The 27502-nt window shown below is 39.0% G+C and overlaps 2 protein-coding genes across 8 annotated transcripts in view; one reads left to right on the top strand and one right to left on the bottom strand.

Annotated features, from left to right (window-relative positions):
• On the bottom strand, positions 1-6785 carry LOC145497518 (DNA damage-regulated autophagy modulator protein 2-like). The gene is made up of 2 exons (XM_081477333.1): positions 6071-6785; positions 1-1928 (listed from the first exon to the last, which is right to left on the bottom strand). Exons 1-2 carry the CDS (start codon positions 6431-6433, stop codon positions 1473-1475), a joined length of 819 nt encoding a protein of 272 aa, XP_081333459.1. The 5' UTR covers positions 6434-6785; the 3' UTR covers positions 1-1472.
• A 3487-nt stretch (positions 6786-10272) lies between these two features.
• Positions 10273-27502, top strand: part of LOC145497515 (stAR-related lipid transfer protein 13-like) — a 40917-nt gene continuing 23687 nt past the window's right edge. Inside the window, exons 1-5 of one of the 7 annotated variants that reach the window (XM_081477321.1) lie at positions 12994-17024; positions 17208-18693; positions 20106-20167; positions 24971-25117; positions 27362-27413. In XM_081477321.1, coding sequence (XP_081333447.1) covers positions 18600-18693; positions 20106-20167; positions 24971-25117; positions 27362-27413 — 355 coding nt within the window. In that variant the 5' untranslated portion in view covers positions 12994-17024; positions 17208-18599. The other 6 variants (XM_081477322.1, XM_081477323.1, XM_081477320.1 and 3 more) reach the window with 6 other exon arrangements.

Here is a 27502-nt window from a genome sequence, read left to right as displayed (position 1 = left end):
CAACTAACTGAACGCCTGGAAGAGACTATAATTATAGTTAATAGAAGGAATGGTTAAGAAGCCCGGTAAACATCAAAGAAGCTATCAAACAGGCTAAGATTGACGTCGGAAGGTTCTTACCCTGCACATCTTTATGCTCTTGACTATCCATAAATTACATAATCGCAATGCTTCTGTTCGTTAGTTGTATGAGCACACGTAACAACCTTTTGTATTTTGTAGTCAAAACACAAACTGAATCGCCAACAAAACAAAGACCTTTTCCAAGCTTCTTGACCATTCCTTCTATTAACTATGTTTAATATATCAGAAACATCTCATCAGTATACCAGGACATGCTTTTACAGTAGAGAAAACGAACCTAAAATTTGTGTAAAACCTAATTAATAGCAAGGAATTGGCACAAAAAAAGTAAGGGAAAAAATCGAAAAATAATTAAGATAATTTTCTTGCAGACTTTGCTTTGGAAGTATAAATACGATTGCTCGTCACAATAGAGCACAATATTTTAATTTGACTTTCATTATTGTTATAAGGGTACCAGCCCCTTTATAAAATAACACAAATATTAAACGATCAATAGTTAGGGATTGTTATTAAAATAGGTTCAAGGACTGCCTATTCTTTTATCTTTTCCTCTATTTTCTACATGGTCAGGTAAACCACGAAACTTCAATTCTTTAAAAGACTGTGTTGTTCTGCGAAGTCGTTTTTTTCGACTGTTTATTCCAACATGGAATGTTTGAAAACTTCTCTTTACTTTTTAAGTTTGAGTATCGTTTTACAAGCGTCACAGCATAGACCATCTTAACTTTACAACCAAAATTCCCAAACTCTCCTTAATCCCCAACTCCCTAGCTCCAATAAAATTGCTTTTCACGGTTTACACATTGCATTCAAATTCATATGCCTAAACTGAACCTATTTTGTATCGATATACCTATTTCAACATTTTTCTTTCGTTTGTCACATTTGTTCAATTGTACGATTTTTCCCTCTATTGAAAATGTAAATAAATAAACTGACAAATTTTATAGACAAATAAATTAATTGATAAAATAATTTTGACATAAATTCAAATTCATTATGTGTTCGAATCAAGCGCTCGCTTTAGGCCCTGGTCCAACGGCCCATGATACTTGATGATAGTTGATTTCCCTCTAACTATCATGAACTATCATCAACAATCATACGTGTGGTCAAAAGGGAAAACTATCATCGAATATATCATGAAGAATTTGAACAGGCTCAATGACAGTTGATGATAGTGCAGAGGTTGCCGGCAGAGGTGGTGGTAAAAGACCGAGTTGCTTGGAGGAGACGGATTGATGGCCCCATTCTCCACGAGGAGAGAAGGGAAAGATTAATGATAGTGCGAGACAGTTGATGGTCAAATGAAAGCCTGTCAGTACTATGAACTATCACCGACTATCATGCGCCGTTTGACCATTGCTTTACAGGAACAAGATTTCCTACTCTTCGTCCCCGCTGTTGATGTTGGTATACTCCAACAGTGGACTGCTCTGACGGTTTTCGCACTTTTGACTGCATTCCACCAGAAAAGAAATCTTCTGGAATTCCTCAAAAAACGTGAGGCCAAACATGCCAAAACAGAGTGCTGCAATCCACTCGCCAATATTGCTGAGCACATGAACACTGTAGCCTGGGTCTGAGGGCTGCCAGTTCGCCACCACGTGGGCAGATTGCTGGCGAAACTCTTCGTAGGCGAATATTTCCGCCACGAAGAAAATCGAACCAAACACAGAGATGACGAATGTCAGAATGAAACGAATTGTGAACAGAAATTGCGAGTTTATCCCAAGTTGGGTCAGCTTGTATGTGAGATAGGTCTGAACCCAACAAAACAGAGCACCGCTGCCAAACAACAGAACTGCACCAGTGTCGTGCACGTAGATCATCGAGCCTTCCTGTCAATCAAAGAGAAAGTGAAATGTCGAGTTAAAGAAAATCAAGATGGACAGGTTTAGATGACATGAAAGGAAGCAGCGTGGCCGAGTGGTTAGGATGCCGGACTTGAAATCCGGAGGTCGCCGTGGTCCCGAGTTCAACCCTTCGGCCACGCTTGTAAATAGCCAAATGGTCTGACTCCTGCCAGTTAGGATTCTTAACCGCGTTTTATTCATTTACATTGCATTTGTTTCACCATTTATTTCCACTGGCCCTGGAAAACTCAATTGGGGGAGTGGTCAATAAAGATATTTTTTAAATTTTTTTAATTTTTTTTTATTTTTTAACTTTTTATTGTTATTTTTTTTTATGATGGCTGGTTTAATCGTTTACGCTCGGAACACAACTGTATTCTATAGTAGGAGGTTAGCCGGCTAAAAGTTGGCTGTTTATACTGCGAATGGAAGAGGTGAACTTCTGACTGCTAAGAAACTGAGACACAACAAAACCAACAACTGAGACACACCCAGACTACAGTTCCTTCAACATGACCACTTCAGGCCATGCTGAACCTTGGAAACGTAACGGAGCAATTGTACTGAAATGAGAGAAACGAAGAGGCTAGTCTTAATTTTTTAAACCTGAAGAAGCCGTAGATTAAGTGTCCATCGAAAATAAATCTAGTATTTACAATAAAAGCCTTGGGTGATATTGTCGAAACTTCAAGCTCATGGTGTAATAGTTGAATGTAGATTCGTGATACACAAACAAGTTCGACGTCAGACAATATGACTCTGCCCTTTTATAGGCTACATTAAAACTAGTCCTTTTTATAAATGATGTCAGTAGACCTGCTGAAAAACCTGACATACATACAATTTAGAAAACGCCCTATAATTTTTGTGACTACCAAAGCTGAAAGCCGTACTGCTTTAATTCTATAGAAACTGCTTTTTCAAAAGGATAAATGTTGTTGTCATTCCTTTTAGAGTCAATGGCAAACACATGCAGATTTTTTATTACTGACAGTTGTATAGTGGTAAACAAAAGCGAACGCAATAGCCTCCGAGGTTCATTGTTTCTATGATCAGCCCCCTTTGAACAAAGCTCTATTCCCAGCGGAGGAAAGCCCGCGTTATGTCAACAAATGAAATTCGTACCTCTAAGCAATGCCTGTTTGTATAATTTGCAATATCACAGACCAAAGATATTTCATCAACTGTAAGTTGATGTGGCGAGAAAAATAGGCATTCTGGGAAACGAGCATACGTCCAAGCAAAAGTAAATATGAAAGACAACAGAACATGAGCGCAAGGACGCGTAGAACGAACATGTTTCATTTCGCTTAACATTTGGGTGTTTGCATTTAACAATTAGATTTTGAGCTCGAGATTTCAACTATCACGCATAGAAATCGAGAGCGAACAATCTAATTTTTTTAGTATAAATCTACTAGTCGTTCAAAACTTTATCTAAATCCTCCTCATAGACACGTCGAAAACGCAAAGCGGCCGTCATTTTGTCAACAAGCGTACACTGCAATGCTACTCGCTATCTACAACAGAGAATAGATAGTGAGTAGCGTAGCCAATCAGATAACGCCATTCGTGATAGAACGCTAGTAGATTTATACTAAAACTCGATGGGAACACAGAAAAGGTGTTTTAATTTGTTGTTGTTGTTGTTGTTTTTGTTTGTTTGCTTGTTCGGGGTTAATTTAAAATATTCCACATGTAAGATATGCTTCTCACAAGTCAAAAATAACGTATTTACTCGTAAAAAATATTTTTCACCTCTTTTTGATTATATATGTTGTTTACAGTAATTAAAAAAAGAAATGAACATTAATTTTTTTTGATTTTTTTTTTTTTTTTACAAAACTTGTTTGTAGCGTATCTACTTAAGCCAGCAAAGAACTTGCATTAGGTTAGTATTTTAGCACTTTTGTTGTAAACGTATTGCAAATAGTATATGATGAATGTGTTTTAAATGTTATTCCAAATCCAAAGAAAGAGTCACCTTGTAATTAACGTACACAGGTGGGTTATGCAAGCTAAACCTGGGATTCACTGATGTCTATGTTGTGATTCTCAGGAAATCCTTTAGTCTCCTTAATCTTTATCCTGATAAACAGCTTGGTGCTACGGCAGGGTATGATTGTTAGATTCAGCTTCTTACTTAATTTTTCCTCATAATCATCTTCATATACGGCCCCAAACTCGGCTAAAAGACAGCATGAAAGTGTCGAATTTAAAGCATATGCCGGGCGCAACTCTTTCCGTATGGTGGTTGAACTACCAGACAGCTGGGTGAAACATTATTTACAGTGCTGAGTCCTTCAGCGAGCTCAACATAGAGCGGAGAACTTTCCTTGCATATGTTCATAAATATCCTACATGTCCACCGATTTAAGATTTCAGTGAAAATAACCTCACCCAAGATTCGTAATTGTTAATAACTAATTCGTTCTGGTTAGTTTTAACGTCTATACTGATAGGTGGTGGTTTCAATTTACACTTTCATATAAAACGATCTCGTTCAATGAGTTTCCTTTAACTTCGAACGGGTTTGCGTAAATTTAAAGAGCGTGGTAATTGACTGGTAAGGTTGACCAACTTGAGGAATTGCTTTTAAGATTCTGAAAATATTCCCCACGGGGTAGGAAAAGAAAGAATCAAGTTCTGTGCGTCTTTATGACAGGAAAAGAAATATGTTTGTTTTTACTGCGTGGCAACAGATGAGATATGAAAATAAAACGTTGAACCACAATTACTTGTAAAATTATCAACACATTTTCTGTCGGATTTTCTTTTGTTGTTGTTGGAGGTAGTTGTTTGATATTTAGACAGAAATCTATGTAGCAACATTAATTATCGTTATTCAACAGTCCTCCTAACCTTTGAATTAAACATATACTATTTCGGTGAGGGGAAAACACAAGGCCGCAAAACCCCAGGCAACGAAATAATTGTAAGAGAAATAAAACAACAAGAAAATTTTCAGGTTTATGCGGTAAATTCGTTTCAACCTAAAACGGACAAACCTGTTATATGATAACTTTAATAACATGGACGGGCGAGAAAAAGTGTTTTTTTTTTTCAAATATGATATATCTTTCGTTATGGACTTTTGAATAAACGTCTACAAGAATATTTCACGCAGAATTGCGCTCCACTAGTCTTGACTTAATCAACAAGAATATAAGACAGTTCTTTTATGTAAATGGCTGACATATACGAACCAATACTCGGCAACACATCCACGAAAAAAGCATTTAAAACGCCACGTTCCTTTTCGTTTTATTATCTGATATCGCAATAAAGTGTTAACTAGAATTGAAAATTAGGCAGCTTTAACAGACGAAAACAACGCCCACAGTTTCCTCTAATTTCCAACTTTGAATTTTCTTATATTTGCTATTTTGCTTTGAGTTTGAATTTCTCTGAAGTTTTTCCTGGAAGTGTGCTCTTTTCGACTCGAAGAAAATAGCGTCAACTGGTAGTTTCGAAGGTGGATAAAATTTAATCTTTGTTTAACACGGTACCGACCGTCACTGAATGTAAATTGTTGTCACTTCAAGAAAATTATTTGCTTCGCAAAGATGAGCATCGGTTTTGTGATTCAAATCACTGGACACTTTATAAACGGAGTTCGCGCTAACTGCGGAACGGTGAGACTGAATGAATGAATTATTTGCACCTGATTCTATACTGAACATAATTGTCCTCTGTGCAACTGAAAGAAACAATAGACAGTTTATTTGTCTATCAGTAGATCCACTCCGAAAGGAAATTAAATCAATTAGGCTGCATAAATTAGAATAAATTTGGAGCTGAATTTCACTGATATTTCCATTAAAAAATGTCACCGAGTGAAAGTATCGTCGATTTGTGTACTTTTTTGATTAGTTAATATAAAAATTGTTAAAAGGACACACAGATACGATTAAAATGCGATTTCTACGCTCATAGATTTTCGACATGTGGGTTTTATTTTAACTTGTTAGAAATCTCCAGTAAATACAGAGTCAACACCCAAAATAAAATAATTCCATTAACAAGCAAAATATATCATTCCACGCAAGGAATAGGGGATGTTTCGTATAAATATAAAGTGAAAACAACGATAAGTTTTCGCGGGAACGTAGTGAAACTGAACATACCTCGTTTGACGGAAAGTTAGCGATGATTGAGCCGCCAAACGCGCTCACAAGACCAAAGCCCAAACCCAGCTTGTTGAAACGGTCAAGACGACGGTCTGCCGAGTCCAGGCCTTGCGTCAACATCTGGAACTGAAGGTAGCGGACAAACAGGCTGAGCACCATTAACACCAAGGAGAAATTGAAGAACTCCGAGAAGATATTTGCCTCGGGGATCCTGGCGCCCGTGTCGCTTATGGCGGGAACGAACGGGTAGATGTGATCAAGCGAAACGGCGATGCCGTAGCATAACAGAAACGTGAAAGATGTGAAAAGCGCCCAGCAAACTGGAAGGTAACCGTAGCCGAGCGAAAAGTCACTGATCATGGCTGTTGGCAATTGATCTCAAACGCGGAATAGCTTAGAATCTACATAGCCGTCAAAAAGTGTTTCCTCTCCACGTTAAATCTGGTGGTATTCTTTACGCCAGTACAAGGCCAACTGTTAAGGCAGACTTATTTTCAGGTCAATTGCTTTGAACACCAGCTTTGTGTTCCCCCAAAATCTCATGTATGACGCCGGGAAAAACAACGCTTCCCGTATGCAAATTTTGGGCCACTGACAAAAGCTGACCTAACCTACTGCGCGACAACAATTAGACGGATTTCAATTGAAAATGATTGGTTGAGATAAAAGTGTTTGGTTTACAACTCGTAAACATTTGATCAGGAACAATGCAACATGGTACATTCGGCATAACCGTCAATCGCAGATCCACGTGTTATTTTTCCTTGTTGCATCACGTTTACTCAGGTTGCGATCGAGTTCACGATCAAAAATTAAAAACTGTTTATGTCGAGGGCAAAACTCTCAATATTTGCTCTTTCGTTAAATTTTAATGATTTCGATGCTGACATGAGCCATGAAGAAATAAATAATTCAACGGCGTTTAAATTAAAATGGATTTCTTTTCCCCAGAGTTTTCCAAATGATTTGAATAGATGGTTGTCTCCTTCTTTAAACAACTAGATTAGAAATCAGAATTCGAAATCAACATTAAGTTTACATCGAAATTGAACAATTGCTTTGAAATAACCCCTCTATAATTCCATGTGAACTCAAAACTACATACATTTTTCACGAGAGTTGCACAAATGCTACGAAATTAATGCATTCATGGTTTTTATCCTTGGAAAAAACGAATTACAAAGGCCCCCCGTTGTCATTTTCAAACAGAATTCCGTCATTTGAATCTGTATATTGGTAGATGTTTTCGCCCCAGTTGTTATTCCTCAGGCTGTTATTGAGTTTTGTAGGGGAATTGTTCTTAAATTATTCAAAACAAATTGCTTTTGGCAATGACAGATATCTTCCGCTGTATATCGAGTGTTTTGTTTGTCCGTCTGTAAGCTGTACATCACCGTGTCTGATCAGATCCAGCCTTTTTCAGGCCTTAGGTTTATTCAGTCGTTCAGAAGCAGCGCAAAGAACTGCAAATGACAAAGACGGTGATGGAGTTCTGAGGTATTGCCGCTCCGCATTCTTCCCAATTTCTTCAGTACACGGATACACTCTAGTAATGGAACGCTTTTCTAGTGGTATACCTTTGAATATCCCACGAGTCATTTGAATTTTCTCCGTATACACACAAACCTTTAGGCAAGTGGGTATACCAAGACTGAAAATTCAGCTAACAAGTGGGATATTCCGTGGTACATCACGAAAGAGCGTTCCACAACTATTTTATACCATGTCAAAGAAAATGTGGTCAACATTGGTCAACACAATCAATACGACATACCGTCGCGGCGCATGATGGGAAGGTTGGATGTAATACAATGGCTTTCATGTATTCTGATTGGCTGTATTTTTCTATGGCATGGTATAAAATACCAGATATGCATCCAAACAAAATCTATACATATCAAAAGTGCGTGCCAATTCAGGAAAACAAACAATAGCTTACACAGCGACTATTCTCTGGGACAATATCCCCAGCAACCTTAAAGATCTCAATGCCTTCAACTTCTTTAAACAACTGAAATTTTATTTACTGTCTGAACAACATTCTGGCCATTCTGAAAACTTGTTTTGATTTTCTCCATTCTATTATACTATGTACACATCTTAAGTTCTGCATTCTCTTATGGAAACATTACAATAACTAGAGACTGACTAGAAAACGTTCGGGTTACCTCATTCTCCAGACTCAAATTGTACATTTTTATGTTCTTTAATTTAGTATATATTTTTAAAAAACTGTAAATGTGCGAGTGAATAAAGTTGCTGTTTCTCTGTCGCAATTGTTTCGACCTCCTGGCCTCTACCTGAATTTTCTGGACTCGCCCCTGATAGTCATGATCACACTGCCAGCTACTGACTGCATTTGCTGCAGTCCTATTTACGAAGTCTACAGTCTATACGTCTAAACACTGTTTAGCTCTCGAAATCTCGAACCCAAGCTATCTCTTCTTAGAGCTCCAAAATGCTGGTTCTCAATCGTTGAGCCCTGGGACAAAGCAAACATGGGGCCAGTAAGTGCTTGTCTTTAATCCCTGAAGCCTGCACTATATTTTTGACGTCATAGACGAGGCGCTTATTGGAAGGAGGGCGCTTATTTAAATCATCTGTACTTTGATCAGGGATAAGGCAAATCTCTTTAAATAAAGAGAATATCATTTCACATTTCAAGAGCTTAATGTATTGTATTTATACCCCACTCTGAAAAAGCCGATCACTGTTCAGGCGTTCCCAGACAAAAATATTACTCTATCATGAAATCTATCAATCTTGCTAAAGTTGAGCTGAGTTATTTTCGGAATAACTATAGAAACAACTCTTCGAAATACCCAAAGAGTCGACATGCAGCGTTTGACCTAACAGCCGAGTGTTCCCAAATCTGGCGCGAAACCTCTTGCGTAACATGTCTCAGAAAAGTTGCAATCATGGGAATCTTTGCGAACGCAGTCGTACGTGATAACCTGCAGTAACTAGAAAAACAATCTGTTCTATTTTTTTCTACAAAAATAACACAGACGCCCAATACAATTACGACCTTAATCAGACACTAACAAGAAGGGATTAAAAATTTCCTGAAACGAATTAAAAGCTAGGAAACTAGTATTTTTTCCTGTCTGGAGAAGTTCTTATCGCCATACCATGGAGTGAGGCAAGCAAACGTCACTTGGAATTTAAAAGTAGCTTCTGGTTACAAATGCTCTGATTGGCTGAGCAGATAAATGTCGGCGTGTCACACTGAAGAGGGCATAATATGCCCCGCTCCTGTGTCGTAACTCGGACACCCACGCATACTTTGCCTTGGGGCAAAAAAAAAGCCTTTACGCGTAGCTATGCGGAAGACGTGTTTTTTTACACCAATTAAAATCCTGCGTTGATTTTCTTCAACTGTCGTGGGCTGTACTTGCTATTTTTTCTCTCCGTAAGTCGCCTCTTTTCACGGATGTGATGTAAACACCAATTTTCTACGCCTGGCTAGTAGTCAAACAAAAGTTCATGGCTGAGTAATTACTAAAAAAAAAAGATTTTCAAAAGTAAATTTTAAAAAAAATACATAATTATAAACGTATTTAGTTCTGAGAACGACACTGAATCGGGAGGGAATTAGGCTAATAGAATTAACAGAAGGCCAACAAGTGTTACGTTCTCACGATGATAATCCCTTGGCGGCAACGAAAGCTTTTAACAGTACTTAGGGATAAGAAATTCCAAAAAGGTTTCCACGATGAATAACATTAGTTTCAATCCGATATACGGAATACTTTGAGTTGTGTACAGGAGTGGTCGCTGGTCACATGCTAAACGTTTCTCGTAATTTATACGAGCTGTCTTTAGACTACTGACTATGAAGGAAATGTCGAGCACCTGTCACAAAGTTCAGCTACATTCAGAGTTTGTTTAACGTCTCATTTGCTAAATTTGTTGACGTTCCTGCTCCTGTTTTGCTTTTGAGTATAATTTGTCGGAATGTCCCTAATTCTCGCTGCAACGAGCAACTCGCCTGTAAGATAGCATTATTTACTCAGCTGAAATACCATTTTCCGACTAATCGCAAATCCTTTGCGTAACTTCTCAGTCGCGTTAATATAGAGACAATATTCGCACTTTATTCTCGACGGATTAGCAAATTTTAACGCACATTTGTTTAACAGTTTCTTACCTGTTTAAACACTTCGTTATTTATTACTTATTTCTTATTCATACTTTGTTTACTTTAATGATTATTTCAGATATCATATGTTGCGGAAAAGTCCCTATTAAGAAGCATAAAAAAGGTATTTGTGACGGTGAAAACATCAAAAATAACCGAAAAACTAAGCCAGCCGTGTCAACATCTTCGGACAATCAATCTATAGCTTAATACTTTTAAGGGTGGTCGACATTTAAATTCTCCTTTTAAGATCTACACATTGTCCCAGGGACAGGTGAAGAGATTTTAGAAAATCATCAACATGGAGCTTGTCTTTTGATCCTTTTCCAGACTCTCAAAACTAGGGTCAAAAGAAAGATGTGGCTATTACCAAGGAGAGTAATTCTTTTCATCTTGTAATGCTATCAAGCATTAAACCACGGGCCAGTACGTCAATAGTAACACGGTTGTCTAAACAAAGTATCACTTCCTAATATTTCAAGAATTTATCGCTGTCCAAAGCCACGTCTGGGCGAGATATCTGCCACAGCAGATGTAGTCCGACATCCACTCGCTGAAACAACACGTACGTGAGACCATCAGTCGATGTAGTCAGCCGGTCGTCGTCAGTGATCAGTATTTTTACATTGAATTGTCAACCGGACAAGTCAGTTCAACATGTGTTCAGTATGGTGTGTGTTTCATTTCACGCACAAACTCCATCGCTTGGGTTCAACGGGATCTTACACTTTGCCGCCAAAACCGAAGAAAAGAAGATTGGGCTTCTGGAAATCAAGTAAAGGCAAGTCTCAATACTATCAAAACACTTAAGGTGGCAAGTTACTGGGTTGTATAGGAGAGAAGAGTTTCAAAATGATTGGGGTAAACTAAGAAAGTCGATCTCACTTTTTTGGGGTAATTCTGTCAGTTTGTCGCTTGGTTTATACTGTAGCTAATCAGTTCTACAAAAAGTTGGATAACTTACTGTTCCCTCTATTCATGCAGTCTACAAAAGGTCGGCCTTTTGTACACTGTACCACTCAGTGAGTTCAAATGCTCTACAAAAGACTGCTGTACAAATCGAAACAGCTTATCGCGAAAGCTTTTATAATCGCGAGCTTTCGGCGGCATTCATGAGAGATTTTGCGGCGTACATTTTTGTTTTTACCAGTCAGTATTAAACGCTTAGCCACAAAAACACTCGTGGGCTCCTTTTAGAATAGAAACAGACACAAGTACTCACGTATTATTGCTGTCAAATTGTTTTCTTCAAGTCGGCAAAAACAGACTCCTGTTGCAAAAAGAAAAGATAATAAAAACGTGACGGTTGTTGACTATGGACCAGAGATCTGTAATCGTGCGAAATATGAACACGATGAAGCTTTCCTCGTCGAACTGAAATAATTCCAAAAAAATTACATCTTTTTTTATTAGGCATAAACTGAGCCCCTCGGGTAATGCTTCCCGGCTGACCCCACAAATGGGGTTAGGGTTATGTTTAGCTTTAAAGAATGATTCACCTTTGGAGTTTGCTAATTTGTGTTTCATCATCGTTGCATCTATTATGTCCCGTTTTTATCATTTTCATCAGTCACCGACTGTAGAACCTGTGTTACGTACATACCCGAGAGTTTTGTCATCTTCATTCAATTGCAACGACTGTGTCGAAGTTTTTTTTTTTTGTGGTTTATGTCATGTTTCGAAATGTTTGATAGCTAAATCAGGTCGGCATCATACTGCATGATATTAATATTATAAGCCTAAAGCTTTTATAAAGACGACCGACCAACTGTAATCCCCTTTCCTGACATGAAAAACCCAGAGAAGAAGCCCTTTTTGCAAAGCTAAGCCCAAGGATTTGTTCGCTACACTTTACAGTACGTGACGACTTTTGCGAATAAATTCTATCGTAACAAAAAAAGTTTGTCAATTTCACAAACGTTGCTGACCTATTATTTCTGTTAACCCCGTCTTCTGGTAATTACAATATCACACCAAAATATAGATTGACAATGACGAAGTTATATTCAGTAGAAGTTACTTTAGTTAGTAACTAAATCCTTTAACTGGTGCTATTTTCTGTTATGTAAGCTTCTTTTCCTGCTGTTTTTCGGCAGTTAAAGAGATAAGTTTCCATTTCACTTTGGACAAAACCTGTTGGTTTGTAATTATTTGTACAGAACGTGATACTCGACTGGTTCAAATATTCTGAATGTTCAATACATTTAACGGATTACCACTCTATTTCCGACATGTTATTCAGTGGAAACATTATGGAATGAAAAATCGAATGTCCATTTTCAATGCCCGTTCCCGTTTTTTTCTTAATCAGCGTCAAATCAGTTATCGTTTTATCACCTCTTTTTTTGCACTCAATATTTTATTTTTGACTCCTTGATGAATTGATTTTGACCTTGAATCTTTCCGTGACAAGTTGTTTACACGAAAAGATTATGGTCAGTTTGAATTGGGTTTAGCCGTCTTCTCGGATTTGACGTCCTTTGCGACTATTTCTTGCGCCGGTATGCTAATTACGCGGATATTTTCTCCTCACAAATACCTCGAGGATTAACAAACAAAAAGTATATTCGCATGCTGCGTTTGGTCTTCCCGTTTCCTTCTTTGTGGAGAGCTAAAAAAAAAAACGCTCAGGAATGGTCTAAAAATTGTGGTTGTATTATCCAGCCGCAGTTTTTAATGGACCCTACAGGAGCTGGAGCCATCTTAAGAGCTAGTCAAGCTATTGTTATCACCACCTTCGATGCGTCTTGATAAGCCGGACCGAGTACGAGGTATTTATAACAAAATAGTTTATTTCTGTCTTTGGAGTCAGAAAATAGTAACAATATATACGTTATCTGTGCGATCTGTTAATGACTCCTTAAACTACTCATTCCTTATTGGACCACAGCCGGACTTCAGTGAGATTTTTAGCGAAAACCGGCTACCATCGATCAACAAGCTGATGAACGATTTCCGTTTCTCATTGAATTTCACATCAGCGCAACTCTGAACAGAAACGCCTATGTGATCTTACGGTGTAAGAAATAATTTCCAGAACTTCTGATACTAGTTGACTGAGGGCTGCACGAGATGTGATTGTTAAAAATACCAGTTGGTTTTTGACAAGGCCACGATTTGTCTCTCAGCGCGGGAAATCTGCAACCTTTGTTTTATTAGTACGATATTCGTCGCCGGACAACACAAACTTAGCTCAGTCATTTCGGCAAAAGCCGAGGTAAAATTCTAGAGGCACGTTAAACGTAGTTAGAGACTTAGTCACTATGTATCACCTATGCAATTTACAATATGCAATGCTGAAAGATAGTTACGACGTACGTAATTCAACGCATTCGGCTAAACAATATTCCAAGATGCTTTATCGCAGCCGGAACGGGCCAAAAATAGGAACTGGTTATGTATCGGTGTACGCATTTTGAGGATAAAGATGAGAGTGTTATAAGTGAGGCTGCAGATAACACAAAATGATCAGAAGAGCTTTATAGCAACATATTGGAAAATCTATTCTGCTGGTGGCAGAAGCTATAGCAACTGGGATAAACAATTCGAAACAATTGCGAATTCTCTCAACAGAAATGGAACCCATGGGCTTGCCTCTTGTCACCGCAATAAGAGCTCCCGAGAGTGCTCTGTAGCTCAGTGGTAGACCGTCTGAACGGTGTCCAAAAGACCATGCTTCACGTAGATAAATGGAGCATGTTCCATAATAATGTTTTCGTTTCTGCTACATGACATCACCAGTGCTTATTTGTAAGTTCGCAGGCAGGTCAAAACACTGAACTTGTTGAACTGGTGCAGATTGTACATTTATTTTCAAGGAAAACACAATCAGATGGGACCTTCTTTAATTCAAAGGTCGACCAAACTCAATTAGAAGATATCTTGTTAATAAGCCCGTCATATTCTTACACAAGACCTCCAGTGTTGGGTGATTTGTCCAAGGTGGAATAACCTGAAAGTAATCCTGTTAGCGTACTAAAACCGCGGTGCTGTACTGTTTAATGCATTCCATTCTATCCAGTTGAAATTTGACTTCGGTGAGCAAAATCCTTTTCAGTCCTTCTTGTCAAAACTATGAAAATTATAGGAACGCTAATAGAGAAATCATTTGTCTTTTGTGGAGCAGGGCATATTTTATATTTTTTTAATTTGGTTTAAAGATCGTATAGCAAGTTGATGTCCTGGAGCGGTACAGGAATCGACTCGGGTCAAAGGCGGGACAGTGAGGTTTCGAGAAACAAAATTATATTCTATGACGTTAAAAATCCGCACGAGAAAACCTCAAATTAACCCCGGCTGGTGTGTCGTACTGAATTGTGGGATTTCTATTGGCTAAAACTCTTCCAGTTGACCTTCCCAAGAGGATTCCCAGTGTAAATCAAAATCGTGCATCCGCATTAACGTGACGCAGGGCTTCAGATGCGGTGGAACTCCTACGCCAAAAGGGTGAATGAAATATCAAGTCTCTTTTGATCGTTTATGGATCTGACGCGTGTCGTTTCAAATGAAGTCTTCTTTTTGGAGTTAGTTCAGGAAGCTACTCTCTTCTTACCGGAGATCACAAATGTAGCGTACACTCTTGTCAGACAGGTACCATAATGGGAGGTGTCCCCTTTCTGTAAGGTTTGCGAGCAGCCGGCAGAGATCATCGAACTGTGTGTGGCCGTGACCATCAGTGCGCACTCGTGTGAGACTAGGTACCATGTATGCATAATGGGAATTGTCCGTTTCTGTAAGGTTTGTGTACAACTGGAGATAGCATCGAACTCTGTGTAGCCGAGACCATTATCGTGGACTCGTGTGAGGCCAGGTGCCAAAATGACCCATAATGGGAAGTGTCCCTTTCTGTACGGTTTGCGTGCAGCCGGCGCCAGCAGAGACCATCGAAACTCTGCGTAGCCGGAAGCCATAGTGTGTGGCCAGGATCTTACTATCACTAACACATCCTTTACGCAGGAGTACCGACTCGTGTTTTACGGCACACTAGCTCCCAAACAGCCAAAGAAAGGCTCCACAGCATTTTACACTTCGCTTCAGTCCTACTAGATAACGTATGAAAAATTTCATAAAACTAGCCGGAATGAAAGTCATTCACTGTCGTCTCTCTTTCTTGCGAGCGCACGACTTGTTTTCACGGCGCAACTCGCGGCGAGACAGTTAGTACTTATCCTTATGAAATGGTTACCACATTGATCACTTTTTTTTTTCAAAATTCTCTAACTTTTCCCCCATAAAAATTAAAATTTCCCTGACCAAATGAATACGAGATGTCACATATAGTACATGTAGTAGCCTCTCGGCCCCCTTAAATTCATTTTCAACAAATTCATCTTCTTCATTAAAACTTCTTTGAGATCATCATCGCAATAACCCGAACTGTTTCTTCAAGCCTTCAATAACCGGAGTGTTTTAATTTTTATTTTCCGTGACTTTTCTTCAAAATGTCAGTTTTGCCTGACGCAAATTAAGATTCCCTGACTTTTCTGTGACCTTGAAGAATTACCTGTGGCGACCCTATCAATGAGAAAACTGCTTTGAAATAGCTTTTAGTACTGGACTGACCATCGTCGTATTCCAATCATTGATGTTCAAACATTTATGCATTTAAGCCAGTAGAAGAACTGTTTAAACCCTTTAGAGAGGCTTTCATCCGCTTTCTTATTTCTAAAAGCGCTAGCCTTCTCTGTTCTTTAATTTTCGCTCGTTTTTTTTTTCCTCTCGAAAATCTGAGAGTTTTGGCCTACACTGTAAGATAAACAAATTTTGCAGTACGAGGACAACTTGAATGCTACTGATATCATGTAAATGCCATATTTTCAGTGTTTCGAGTATCCTTAGCATTAAGTACACAATCTTCTTTAATTTAAGACACATTAATTCAGCCACAAGGCATTTTCTAATGGGAAGGCTGAGATACTCGTGTTTTCATCGTTCACTTTTACGGCAGCCAATTTCACTATCTGACCTGGCGAAATTGAATTAGAATTAAACTAAGATAAGATGCCGAATTCTTGTAAGTGGATTTGAGTTGATCAATATCTTTCAAGTGAAAAATAAATTGAAGAAATCAAGCAGGGACTTTACTCTCACGAAACAATAAAAGCCACATGAAACTAAGCTCGTAAAGCCATTAGAGTAATATTCTGGTAATTTGGCACGAACAATCTACAACTCAGCACGAATGACTAAACGCATTAATTTACAATAAAACAAAAGAAGGATTGAAGGACAAAACACCTAAAGCCCGTAATAATTTCTCTTTTATTGTTAAACGACTTCGTCCGCGGTCGAACATAACTTTTTAATTACTCCATGTAATAAACAACATTCCGTTTATCCTTTACAAAAATAATGCCACCCGATCGATAGAAATATGTCAAGTGTTAAGACTGTTAATGTTTCCTGTCTGTTAGATCTGTTAAACTACGCATCTTAAATACCTTCAAACAAAAGCACTGACCAATCACACGGCTGAAATCCACCTCGGCCCTGGAAATAGATAAGTATTCTGATCTGCAGACCTTATTATTGCTCGTTCAGCTGCTGAGCATAGGGCCTGCCAAAAGATGTCGTGCAATATTAATTCATATCCGGGATTTTAAACTGCCTTTCTTGGATCTTGTAACCTTGCTTTTTAACCCGAGACCTGAGAAACATGCAACCAAGAGGAAACCAAGCACGGAAATTCGCTCGTCACTTGTCATAATGAATTCACCGTCTTGCGGACCGAATGCGTGTGTAAATTCACATTCTCTCTGTGTTACCATCTCCTCCTGGGGAAAGACACACTGACTTAGGCTTCCTTTCGAGGTAAGAAGCATTACTAACAACATGTAATCGAATGAGAAAAGCGATTAACAAGATCTATCCTTCAGCTTATTATCAATGGATGAATTCTTTGTCGGGAGATGTAAACATCGTATTTATGTTCACATTGCATAGATTACATTCGATCCTTCGGGACAATTATTTCTGCCCGATTCTTTCTTTCAGCTTAGCAATCATCAGATCACCGCTCAACTGTACTGCGGCAATTTAGTGCAAGCAATTGCGAAGAGTCGACGTAAGAGGATTAACTGTGCGGGTTGTAATGAGCAGAAACTATGCCTCCTTTCCGAACCATCGGCCGAGCACGAAGTGAGACATGAGCTAGCAATCAATGACTGTTTGGCCAATGAATTAAACAAAGGTCAATCGGAAAGCATTGACGTTTGCACGTCTTTATTAGCAAAGGTTTCCCCTGATTTGACAGTTAATATCTGTAGAGTGAAGCGTTCTTTTATCGACATAAGCGGTAACATTCTGCCTCATGTTGTAACATTGGGCCACATTGACCCAAATAGAGATGACGGTTGATGATGACGGCTGACGGATTTTCAAGTGGTATACTTTTTCACTTTGATTACATTATAAATTCCGCTTAAGGAATGGAAAATTGCAAACTGTCACAACAGTCTTCAAATTCTTCACGAGGTACCGAGTTTATTCAAAAATGCACTGAGAAAAGGTTCACCACATCAATGGAGGGTTGAATTCATGATATGTCAATGTTCTGCCCGCACTGACGTCATCGCGGTCCGACACTACACAACTCGACCCACTTTACCTACTATAAAATGCACGCAACAACAGGTTTATATTACTGCAGCTTGAAAATGATTCGTTCAAGTTGAGACAATAGATTATTTACTTTACAACATGATACAATCGACTTATTTCCCTCCTGCGAACTCCAGTTAGGTTATAATTCTGATAACTTACGATTTCCGTACGAATAATTGTCTTGTCAGCACGAAACTGCACATTGCGCTCGTATCAATTCCTTTTCGGGTATTTTAAATCATTCTGATCCTATAAATTCTATCTGAAGTACGTCGTTGATAAGTATAATTACACATACGCTCCCTGCTTTACCTTGCTACTACGTGTTAACAAAATCTCTCCAGGTATTGGAGACAACGGGATGGCATCTACAGTCTTCCACGAGGCACGGTCGATGAAAACCTAAACGCCTGATGGAAAACTCATTCATTAGCGTAAACTGAATACCGGAAATAAATCCAATTAATTTCACATTGTGGCAGGTCGGCTAAAGGATCTTGACTAAAACACCACACGAGTACATACGAGTAACATACGGATACATACGAGTACATACGAATACATACGAGTACATACGAGTAACATTCGAGTACAAATGAGTAACATACGAGTGACATACGAATACATACAAGTAACATACGAGTAACATACGAGTAACATAGCTTTGCACGACCTTTGTAGGTGAAGCGTTTTCAGCAATGCAGATGTGCAGATGCCGACTCCCTTGTTTTATTACGCCACAAACAGGAAACAAAACAGTTTTTTCCGTGGACTTTCACAAACATGGTCGCATATCTGTGTTCGGCGTTAGTTGAAAATGAGGCTACAGTGACAAAGCAACCCTGGAAAAAAGCTGCAGTTGCTTTAAAAACAAACTGTAAGTTGTCTCAATTAGTCAGTTGAGATGCGTTTTATAGAAGTAACATTACTGAAGACAAAATAATGGCTGGTTAAACTTCAAAGGAAATTTCTGTTGATTTGAAATATTAAAACAAACCTCCTCACTAAACAAAGTTATAGTTTTGCACTGAAAGGTATTGCATAATCATCAAGTGCAGTTTCACAAACGCCTGGAAACGTTATGCTGTTTTTCTTACTTTAAACAGAGAACGTTAAGGTCGACAGCTTTAATGAAATTTTACTGGCCATATATGACGGAGAAATACTTGCAAAATTCTGTGCTATATTAGTAGTAACCCTTATTCGATTCTCTCTCTCCATTGAATATTGTCAGCCAAGGAGTCCTGTCCCAGTCATGGTCAGAATCTCCTTCATCGTCAGTTGCTGTTGTAATTTTTCTTTTCTGCTGTTTGTTAAGACAACGACATCGATATCTGCAATGCTATGTGTTGTTTTCTTTCTTTTTGGAAAATGGGAAGAATTATAAAGCTAATACTTGGCATGCGTTAAATCGAATTAGAAGTGTTTAGCGTTTGAGAAGTGCACTAGGTTGACTTAGATCAAAACTGATGATTAAAAAAAATTGTTCACGGAATATATAACTACTGCATTAAAACGGTGATCCTCACAAAGACTATACTCGTTCATTGGTAGTTAACCTTGATGTGTTTGTTTTTGTCTTTACACATTAATTAATTTCGCTCACATACAGTTGTTCTCCTTCTGTTTGCTACAATACAATTCATATCATAGCGGCAAAATAAACCACATTTTCTCTTGTAGCGTTTATTTGGCAGTTAGACCTCAAAATAATGAGCACTCGTGGTGGTTGGCTTGGCTCGTCAGAAGTGTCCTAGAATCTGAGGCCTCTTTTATATCGACATTCCATCCAATTAAAGCAGTCGCAACCAGCCACGTTTCCAGATTTTTTAATCAGCTTGATTTCAATGATAACTGTACGTTAACTAACAAGACGAATGCATCGTTGGCTTCTCTTTTGGCATTTTTCGCCACATGTTGTTTAGTCGATATTTTATTTCGCGAATTGTTGGGCCGGAGAACCCGGTGGAATGCTGAGGATCAGCTTGCGATGGACGTAGCATTCCATCCAGGGGAATAGAAATACTCCTAGCCGCTTCATAGTAAAGAAACTAGGGTCCCGTATCGAGAGCTATGGGCCAGTCGGGCTTAAAGGAGTTCAGTCACGGTATTTTGAGTTATTTTGGCCAAGATGCAAGATGCCACACCGTTTAAAAGGCTTTCATGTCTTACTTTCCTCGGTCCGAATACCAGACACGATCGATGTGTTTCCAGACCATGCCATATCAGTTACTTCTCTGTACGACCAGATGGCCACACTTCACTAATCACTTATTCTTATCTTTGCAGCCAGCTCGTTCAGAAGAACTCCGTTTATCACAAAGCCGATGAGTTACGTGGAAATTCTGTCTGTGAGTACGAGTGATGTTAATTGATCAAGTAATCCAATTATTTATCGTTATTTTTCACATAGCTTATTTAGGCTGTCACTGAGTGATATGAGGAACTTGTCTACTCGCTTATTCGCCCCTACCCTCTTAGGATACACATTGTACAGCCTAACCTCACCCACCACCCCCTGGAAAAGGCATGAGCACGTCTGCATCATGACAACCAAAACGCTCATATTGATGCCAAAACTCTACCGACTTTATGTCGAGCACCTTTAATCACAGTAATGGCCGCTATGTTGGTGTACAATACCGAGATTGTATAACATAGAGGGCAGATAAATACATCCTTTATAAAGCGCTCGCGCTACAAGTTATTTTCTATGGTGAATTGCGTAGAGCTGAACTTTTACTTCTGTCCACCTCGGCTCAAAGATTGTGTCGGAGAGCAGCTCGTAAGGTCTCACATGAATGGCTTGAAACCCTTTGAGAGAACAATAGAACAAAGCAGAAACAATGCCCCTGCTCACAAGCAAAAGAAATTACACGCTTACGAGAGCTGCTGCACTTCTGCATAGCCGAATTTTGTTTTCGTAAACTTGTCAGCGCTTTCCAGGCCGGATCATTTCTCTCGTCATTTTCTTGTATTCCAAAAACTTCGAGACGCTGAATGAGGTGTGGAATGGCGAAAGGTATGAAACAAATACGTTCTGTTCTTATTTGTGAGACACAATCAAGTATCACAGTGGTTTTCTGCAATCCCACATTCTCTTGGCCGCGCGAACCTTGGCACCAGGGTAATGTCACCGCCACCTAATCTTCGTTATCAGTCCTCCTGTTCGGCCACCATCTTTCACGATCACCGAACCCACATCACCGAGGATCCGTGCAAACTTTCAGTTCTCATCCGAGTGCGATCGGGCGGAAAGCCACAAAAATATCCTGACTTCCTTCGGAAGACCTTGACATTTTAATCAGGCCATCACAAACCACACGCACAAAGGAAAGTATTTCAATTAACGTTCATATGACTACCGAGTATCGAGACACTGAAGTGGAGATTACGTGCACTTGTTGAATTGATTGCTCAATCGAACTTCAATGATCTCTGGGGCAGAATCGTGCAAAGGCGGCTGGGTTAAGATTCTATTTTGAAATTGAAAATCTCATCTTTCGATATTAGTTCAATCATAGCAATCATAATGCAAGAATTCACCGAATTGATCTGCATAAGCCTACCCTAGCCGACAAAAACAACTGCCGTCCGACACCTCTGGCAAAGCTTATGATTATTCTAATATTCCTTATCAAAAGGAAGCACTAGTCCGTAAGACAAAAGCTACAAACCAGCGGAACAAGTATCTATATTCTTCTGCCTCGGGTGTGTTCGCTAATTATACACCTCTCTATGAACATGAATATTGTAAACACTTCACTACGGGTTAATAGCCACTGGCGTCATTAAAACACCACCAATCTCAACTACGACACTCGAACCAAAATAAACCAAACATTCTATTCCTACAAAGCTTAATATATGGAGTTATGTCGGCCCTTCATGTGACACTGTTCGTGACCGCGCAGGTTTTAATGCTAAGTGGCAGGGTAGGCGTAATGGTCGGATATCAAAACGCTTGATAGCATCGTTTATTATAGCTTTGCTTTGAGCGAGAAAGAAGGCGCAAGTTGCTAAACTCTTAAAAGATTCCTGTTGAGAAAGCAACAGTGGATGAAAGTATGGAGACGGGTCTGAAAAGAAGACGCCATATGGGAGGGACGTGGCTACTTATGTTAGACGTAAGTTAATATGTCTAATTTCGTATTTATAAATGTGCAAATCGCGCCGCCAGTTGACGGTCGTTTAGCCGCGCGTGGAATCTACAGAGTGGGTGAGGACAAAAACTCTCACGTACAAATAAATGACGAAGGCGCCAGAAGAAGTTCGAAAGAACTTGTAGACGGTTTAACTCCCTCCCCAGCAGGAGACAGCTTCGAACGTCCCCTCGTAGTGATAGGATTTTGGTAAAAAGCAGCTTTAAAACTGGTCTATTTATTCAGTTGGCGCTGTTTTTTAGTTTTTCTTCACGGCCACTTTGAGCGATCATGACTATCGTAAAAACACCGGAAAAGGTAAGGATGAAATGATTTTGTTGAAAAAAAAACAAACTAATAAGAACGAGTTATCCCCGTTCGATGAAAAGCATTTTGATGCAGTCGATTCATTTTCTAACAACACAAATTTGAAAAGAAAAGCGACGACGAATTTGGCAAAATTAATGAATAGAATTTACTAAGCACTTAGCAGAGCATTCTTTCACGCCGAAATATTAGTCGCTTCAGGTCACGGAGCAAACATTTGGCCATCAGTCCAAATATTACTATGATTCACAAGAAAAATGATAGTATATTACAACTGGCATTGCCGTTTGACGACAAGGAAATAAAATTTCCACAATAATTTGGCGTCCGCCGGATACAGCCTAAGGCCTTAGGACTGATGGATATACAGCTTGTTAAGATTGCGGTGGCCGAAATGAAGAGAGAATACAAGAATATGATTTATTGTCTCTCTGGCACAGCCAAGGTGAATTTAAAACTTTTCTTTGTAACAAGGTGTCTACAGTATAGAAGTACTGTTTATATACCAAGTAATTAAACGCAATAACGGAGTGATAGATGTAGCTTTTACACGAACTTTAGTCTCTCCAGTGAGGCATGCCAGGGCTAAGCACTGACTCTCTGCAATGGAAGTTTGACCCGAATGTTGTAGGAGTTTCTATGCGCTTGTCTAGATTCTCTCCATCACCTCAAAAATTGTCTCAACACACGTAAGTGGATTTAATATCTATTCCCGGCCTCTTCTGCCAAATTACAAGTGTCACCTGGCGCACTAGGGCTTTTTGGATAGCAATGCAAGGACACTGTCTGTGCAACAATAATAATCAACAAAACAAGCAGAACAAAGTTTCTGAGTTGGTTACATCGATTTCCTACGGAAACTGGAGGGAAAGAGTTGTACAGAGGCTCTTTTGCCTTCAATCACAAGCTTCTGAAATCGTTTCGTAGTACTGTCACTTCTCATTTTTCTGGCACGGTTTTCTTTTTAAAGATTGAGAATATCAAGTCGACACTGAAAAACCTCCCTTTTAATCTTGTTATTTTGACATGCCCGATCTAGATTTAAAACTTTTTATCATTGTTTCTTACTCTCTTTTCCGTTTTTCCACCACCAAAATGAGTAGTTCAACTCAGGGAATCTTGAGGAACATGACAAACAGGGTTTTATTTTAAAAAGGCCTTCATCTTTTTTTCCTGAACGGAAGCACCAAGTAGTTGTTGAAACGTTGAATATTAGAGGCGTGAACTTTTCCGGACATGTACTATAATCTGTCTCTAAACGCAAGTCATTTTACATATTTTATAAAATTACACAATCATCGCGGTTTCGACAGAAAATTCTTTTTTCCAATCATCCACTCAAGCCGCCCAGTTGTTGTTTTCGGCCAGACTCAATCATTTAGAGGCTTCATTCCGTCATTTTTAGATCACATTATACGATACAGAATTTAAATCAATCTATCTTCACTGACCTAAGAAATGCGTCAAAGTGTACATGTACCTTTTTCACGTTCGAAAAACTGTGAAAGGTCTCGAACGCAAACGATTTATAGTTCCTTTCAGGCAACTACTGTTAGTTATGAGAAATACAACCTGTCGTCTTTACAAAGGTTGTAAAAGAGCACTGAGATTGAAATCTTATGGTTCTTAACCCTTACAATCCCAGGTGGAATACCACTATTTTTAAATGATAATTACAGACCCAAAGATCATACCTAATACACCACTTGAAAGTATTGTTTGTATAATAAATTAAATCATACTAACAGTCATAGGGGAGGTCACAGTTTGAATTTAGAAGCAATCAGGACCAGAAAACAAAAAACGTTTAAAACTATCTTACTCAGTCCTCCTATAGTTGCAGCTCTTGATGTGTGGGTTACTGTTAAATGTAAGGGTAAGGTTTTATGCTTTCAAAAGACAGATCTATCCAAGACATTACGCTGTTCAAATTTGATACAAACTAATCAAATATTGAACATGTAATCGCATTTTGTGCCACATGACACTCTTGGGAGGGGGAGGGGGGAGTGGGGGTGAGAGACTTAAACTAACAATGCACTGTGAATTTTAAAGTACCAACAGACATTGTAATTGCTTGCACTTGTTGAAAAATGTTTCTTTTTATCCCCAGATGCATTTTCCAACGGTATCTCGTACACAAATTTGCTTATTATTAGTTGCTTGTAGTATTCTTGGACTAAAACGTTCTGAAAGCTTGCCACTTTCGCTACTTTACACACTTCCCACTTTTTCTTCGTACTTTTATTTTGGTTTATTCTCATGGGCACGCCTTCATAACAGCACTTTACTTGAAAAACTTGAGGACAAAGCCCTTTGCCATCTGCTCGTCATATCGAGGCTGTTATTTGTTTTCACTGTTGTAAGACTCATTCATTCTCGTCCCCAGAGACCGCGCTCCTTTTGGCCAGCACAAAGACTCGCGACCTCTAGGAAGGTCCAATTTTCCGAGCACGAGCAGAGTAATCGTTTCGTATTCTCAGCCAATCAGATTGTCAGACTTGACTCTGAATATGCGTAGAGTGACGGGAAGTCCGTGAATCGCCGACTTCCGGTGTTGGACCAGCCCAGAGGTCGCGATTCTCAGTGCTGACCAAAAGGAGCGCGGTCACTGGGGACGAGAATGGGACTTATTTTGTTGTATGCACACCTTAACTGTATTTCACATTGTTCTTCTTTAATCAGCGCATGGAGGCTTCATCTCTTGAGGACATTCTCTCTTCTCCAAGCCCCGATACGTACTCCCCGACCGAAGAGAACAGTGAGGGGAACAGTTCGTCATCACAGGGTGCCTTTACGTATCCGGGAAGTGCGGACGAAAACGACAACGAGGTGCAGTAAATTAGAAAAACAAGCTGTTATCAGCGTACCCAAGTACACACGAATGCTCTCTTTAAACTACAAACATCAGTTCGTTTTAGAACGAAAAGAAGCGATACTTAGAATCGACCGACGTTTTGATGACTCCATGTCATCATTATCAAATTCAAAGTACATCATAAAATCAATTCTATTATCTACTTTGAACTTGATATGATGACATAGAGTCGTCGAAATGTCGTTAGATTTTAAGTATCGCTCATTTTTGTTCCAAAATGTTTTCCAAAACCTTACGTTATTAGAAGCATCAGTTCTCCTGAGGAATACCGTGCTTTTCGTTTTGTGGAAATTTGTATTGCGCTGTGTAATTTTGATGAAGCGCAAATTCTGATGTGGCGTGTAAACTTTGTGGTTGTGTGTATTGTGATGTTGTGGTTCCACTGTACTAGGTTTCACTGATGCATGGTCCCGTAACATGGCCGGGGGGGTACTCCCATATAGTGATAGGGTATGGTTTTTGAAGTTCCCCGTCCTTAAATGGGGTATCATTTTTGCCCCCGTTGGTCCTGTTGGCATTGGGTTCCCGATGTGATCCTTCGATTGAATCAGCTAAAATTCCAGTGCAAAAATTCTCAGCCAAACGAAAAACAAATTCTATGTTTGATGAGTTAACTTTCAATGTTACAGAAACGAAATAAAGCGGACCCGTTCACGCCATTCTCCCTTGAACAGGGTGTCATTTTTCGGGTTTGTGCCTTAATAAGGTATCAATTTGCGTCTGCTTCATCCTTACTGAAATAAGGTCAGGGTATTAAGACCCTTCGCAGCACAGCTATCCGAAAATTACGGGAGTACCCCCCTTCTGTATTAGTTCCACTTACTTAATTGTATGTTGTGTATGGGGGTCACATTCCTTGCGTAAATACATAAACAGTGATGCATAATTTGTTTGATAAAATACAAATTTGTTTAAAAAGCATAAAGCTGAGTGGTGCTACAAGATCCAATCACATATCATCAAAGGTAACAATTGTAAACCTCTACAAACTATTTCTGTATAATCGAAATACCAAACTACTGAGTTTAACCAGGTTATAACGTCTTAGAAGGAACATGTAATTACATTGTTGCATCATTTCTGCTTAGTCATTAGCAGCTGACTCGTCGACAAACATTACATGTTTTATTATTATTACTGATTTAACTTGAAGTTGATGAAGGTCCTTGCAGTTTTCGTCTCGAATGTCGGTTTTCGTGCACGAGCAAACAAGACAAAGAGTAAAAAAAAAAATACAAAAAAAAATTAAATAAATAAGACAAGGAATGGCGAGTGAGTTTGTAAAGCTCGTTTTGGCTTGTTCAAGTGAAAAGAAAAAAAAACATCCTAATAGTAACGAAGAACTTTAAACGTCCTATTTCTTTGACAAAAAGTTTCAGTTCTGTTGCGGTTAATAAAGGAGTTCAGTCACTGTATTTGGAGTTATTTTGGCCACGCAAAAAAATTACCTTTAATTGAAGGAAACCTGAAAATAACAGTTTACTGTTATAGAAAAACACCAAAGAACTAACATTAAACCACAAAGGAACAAGGATGGTTAAAGATGGAGAGGATCAACACGGATTACAAACGACGAACCTGAAATATTTTTGTCTAAACTTTTCAAGATGTGCAAACCGTGACGAAGCTCTTTGAACTGTTGTTTAACAATAAATAGTTTCACTATAATAATATCACGCTACCAAAGAAGGAAAAAATTATCATTGATAATGCGGCTCAATGATGGAGTGTAAGGAACCCAGGGCCTTCCTTGTAGAGTACAGACCTTGCACGAGACAAATCCCAGGTATCTGAAAATATCGGCGTGTTTCTTCTCAAAGTTAAGACTGAGAAAAGTTTCGTTGATAAGCTTAAAATGACCAGCAAGTGAAGTCAGTGAACGGTAACATCTCTGGTTTTCAACTAATTGGCTGAAATGTTAACTTTCAATATTAAGAGCAGTTTTTCATATGAATATACACACATTGTAGACAGTTCGCAGGGAATGCAACAAAAAGGAGAAGTAGCTGTCTCAAGAAACCTGTAAAACTTAACCTTAAGTATACATGTAATAACAAATACGAGAAATTTGGCGCCAATTTTGATCACAATCGTATTTTTAAGTGCATAGGAATGCCATTTGCCTGTTCATGCGGCAACGCCTGCTTCGACTCTTATTGACCTTTTATATTGCTTAACGTGAAATGCTTTCATTTCAGGCGATTCAGACGCAAGGAATCGAAACAGAGGAAGACTCTACTCGGCGCGCAGGTAAGCCCGCATGTTTTTTTCGCACGTTGTTGCCTCTACGTAACTCAACATACGTCAACGTGTATCATGTCATCGACATCAACGGGTGT

The sequence above is a fragment of the Orbicella franksi genome, chromosome 9 (genome assembly GCF_964199315.1).
Source record: "Orbicella franksi chromosome 9, jaOrbFran1.1, whole genome shotgun sequence".
Lineage (NCBI taxonomy): Eukaryota > Metazoa > Cnidaria > Anthozoa > Scleractinia > Merulinidae > Orbicella > Orbicella franksi.
This window is presented reverse-complemented; position numbering and strand designations above follow the sequence as displayed.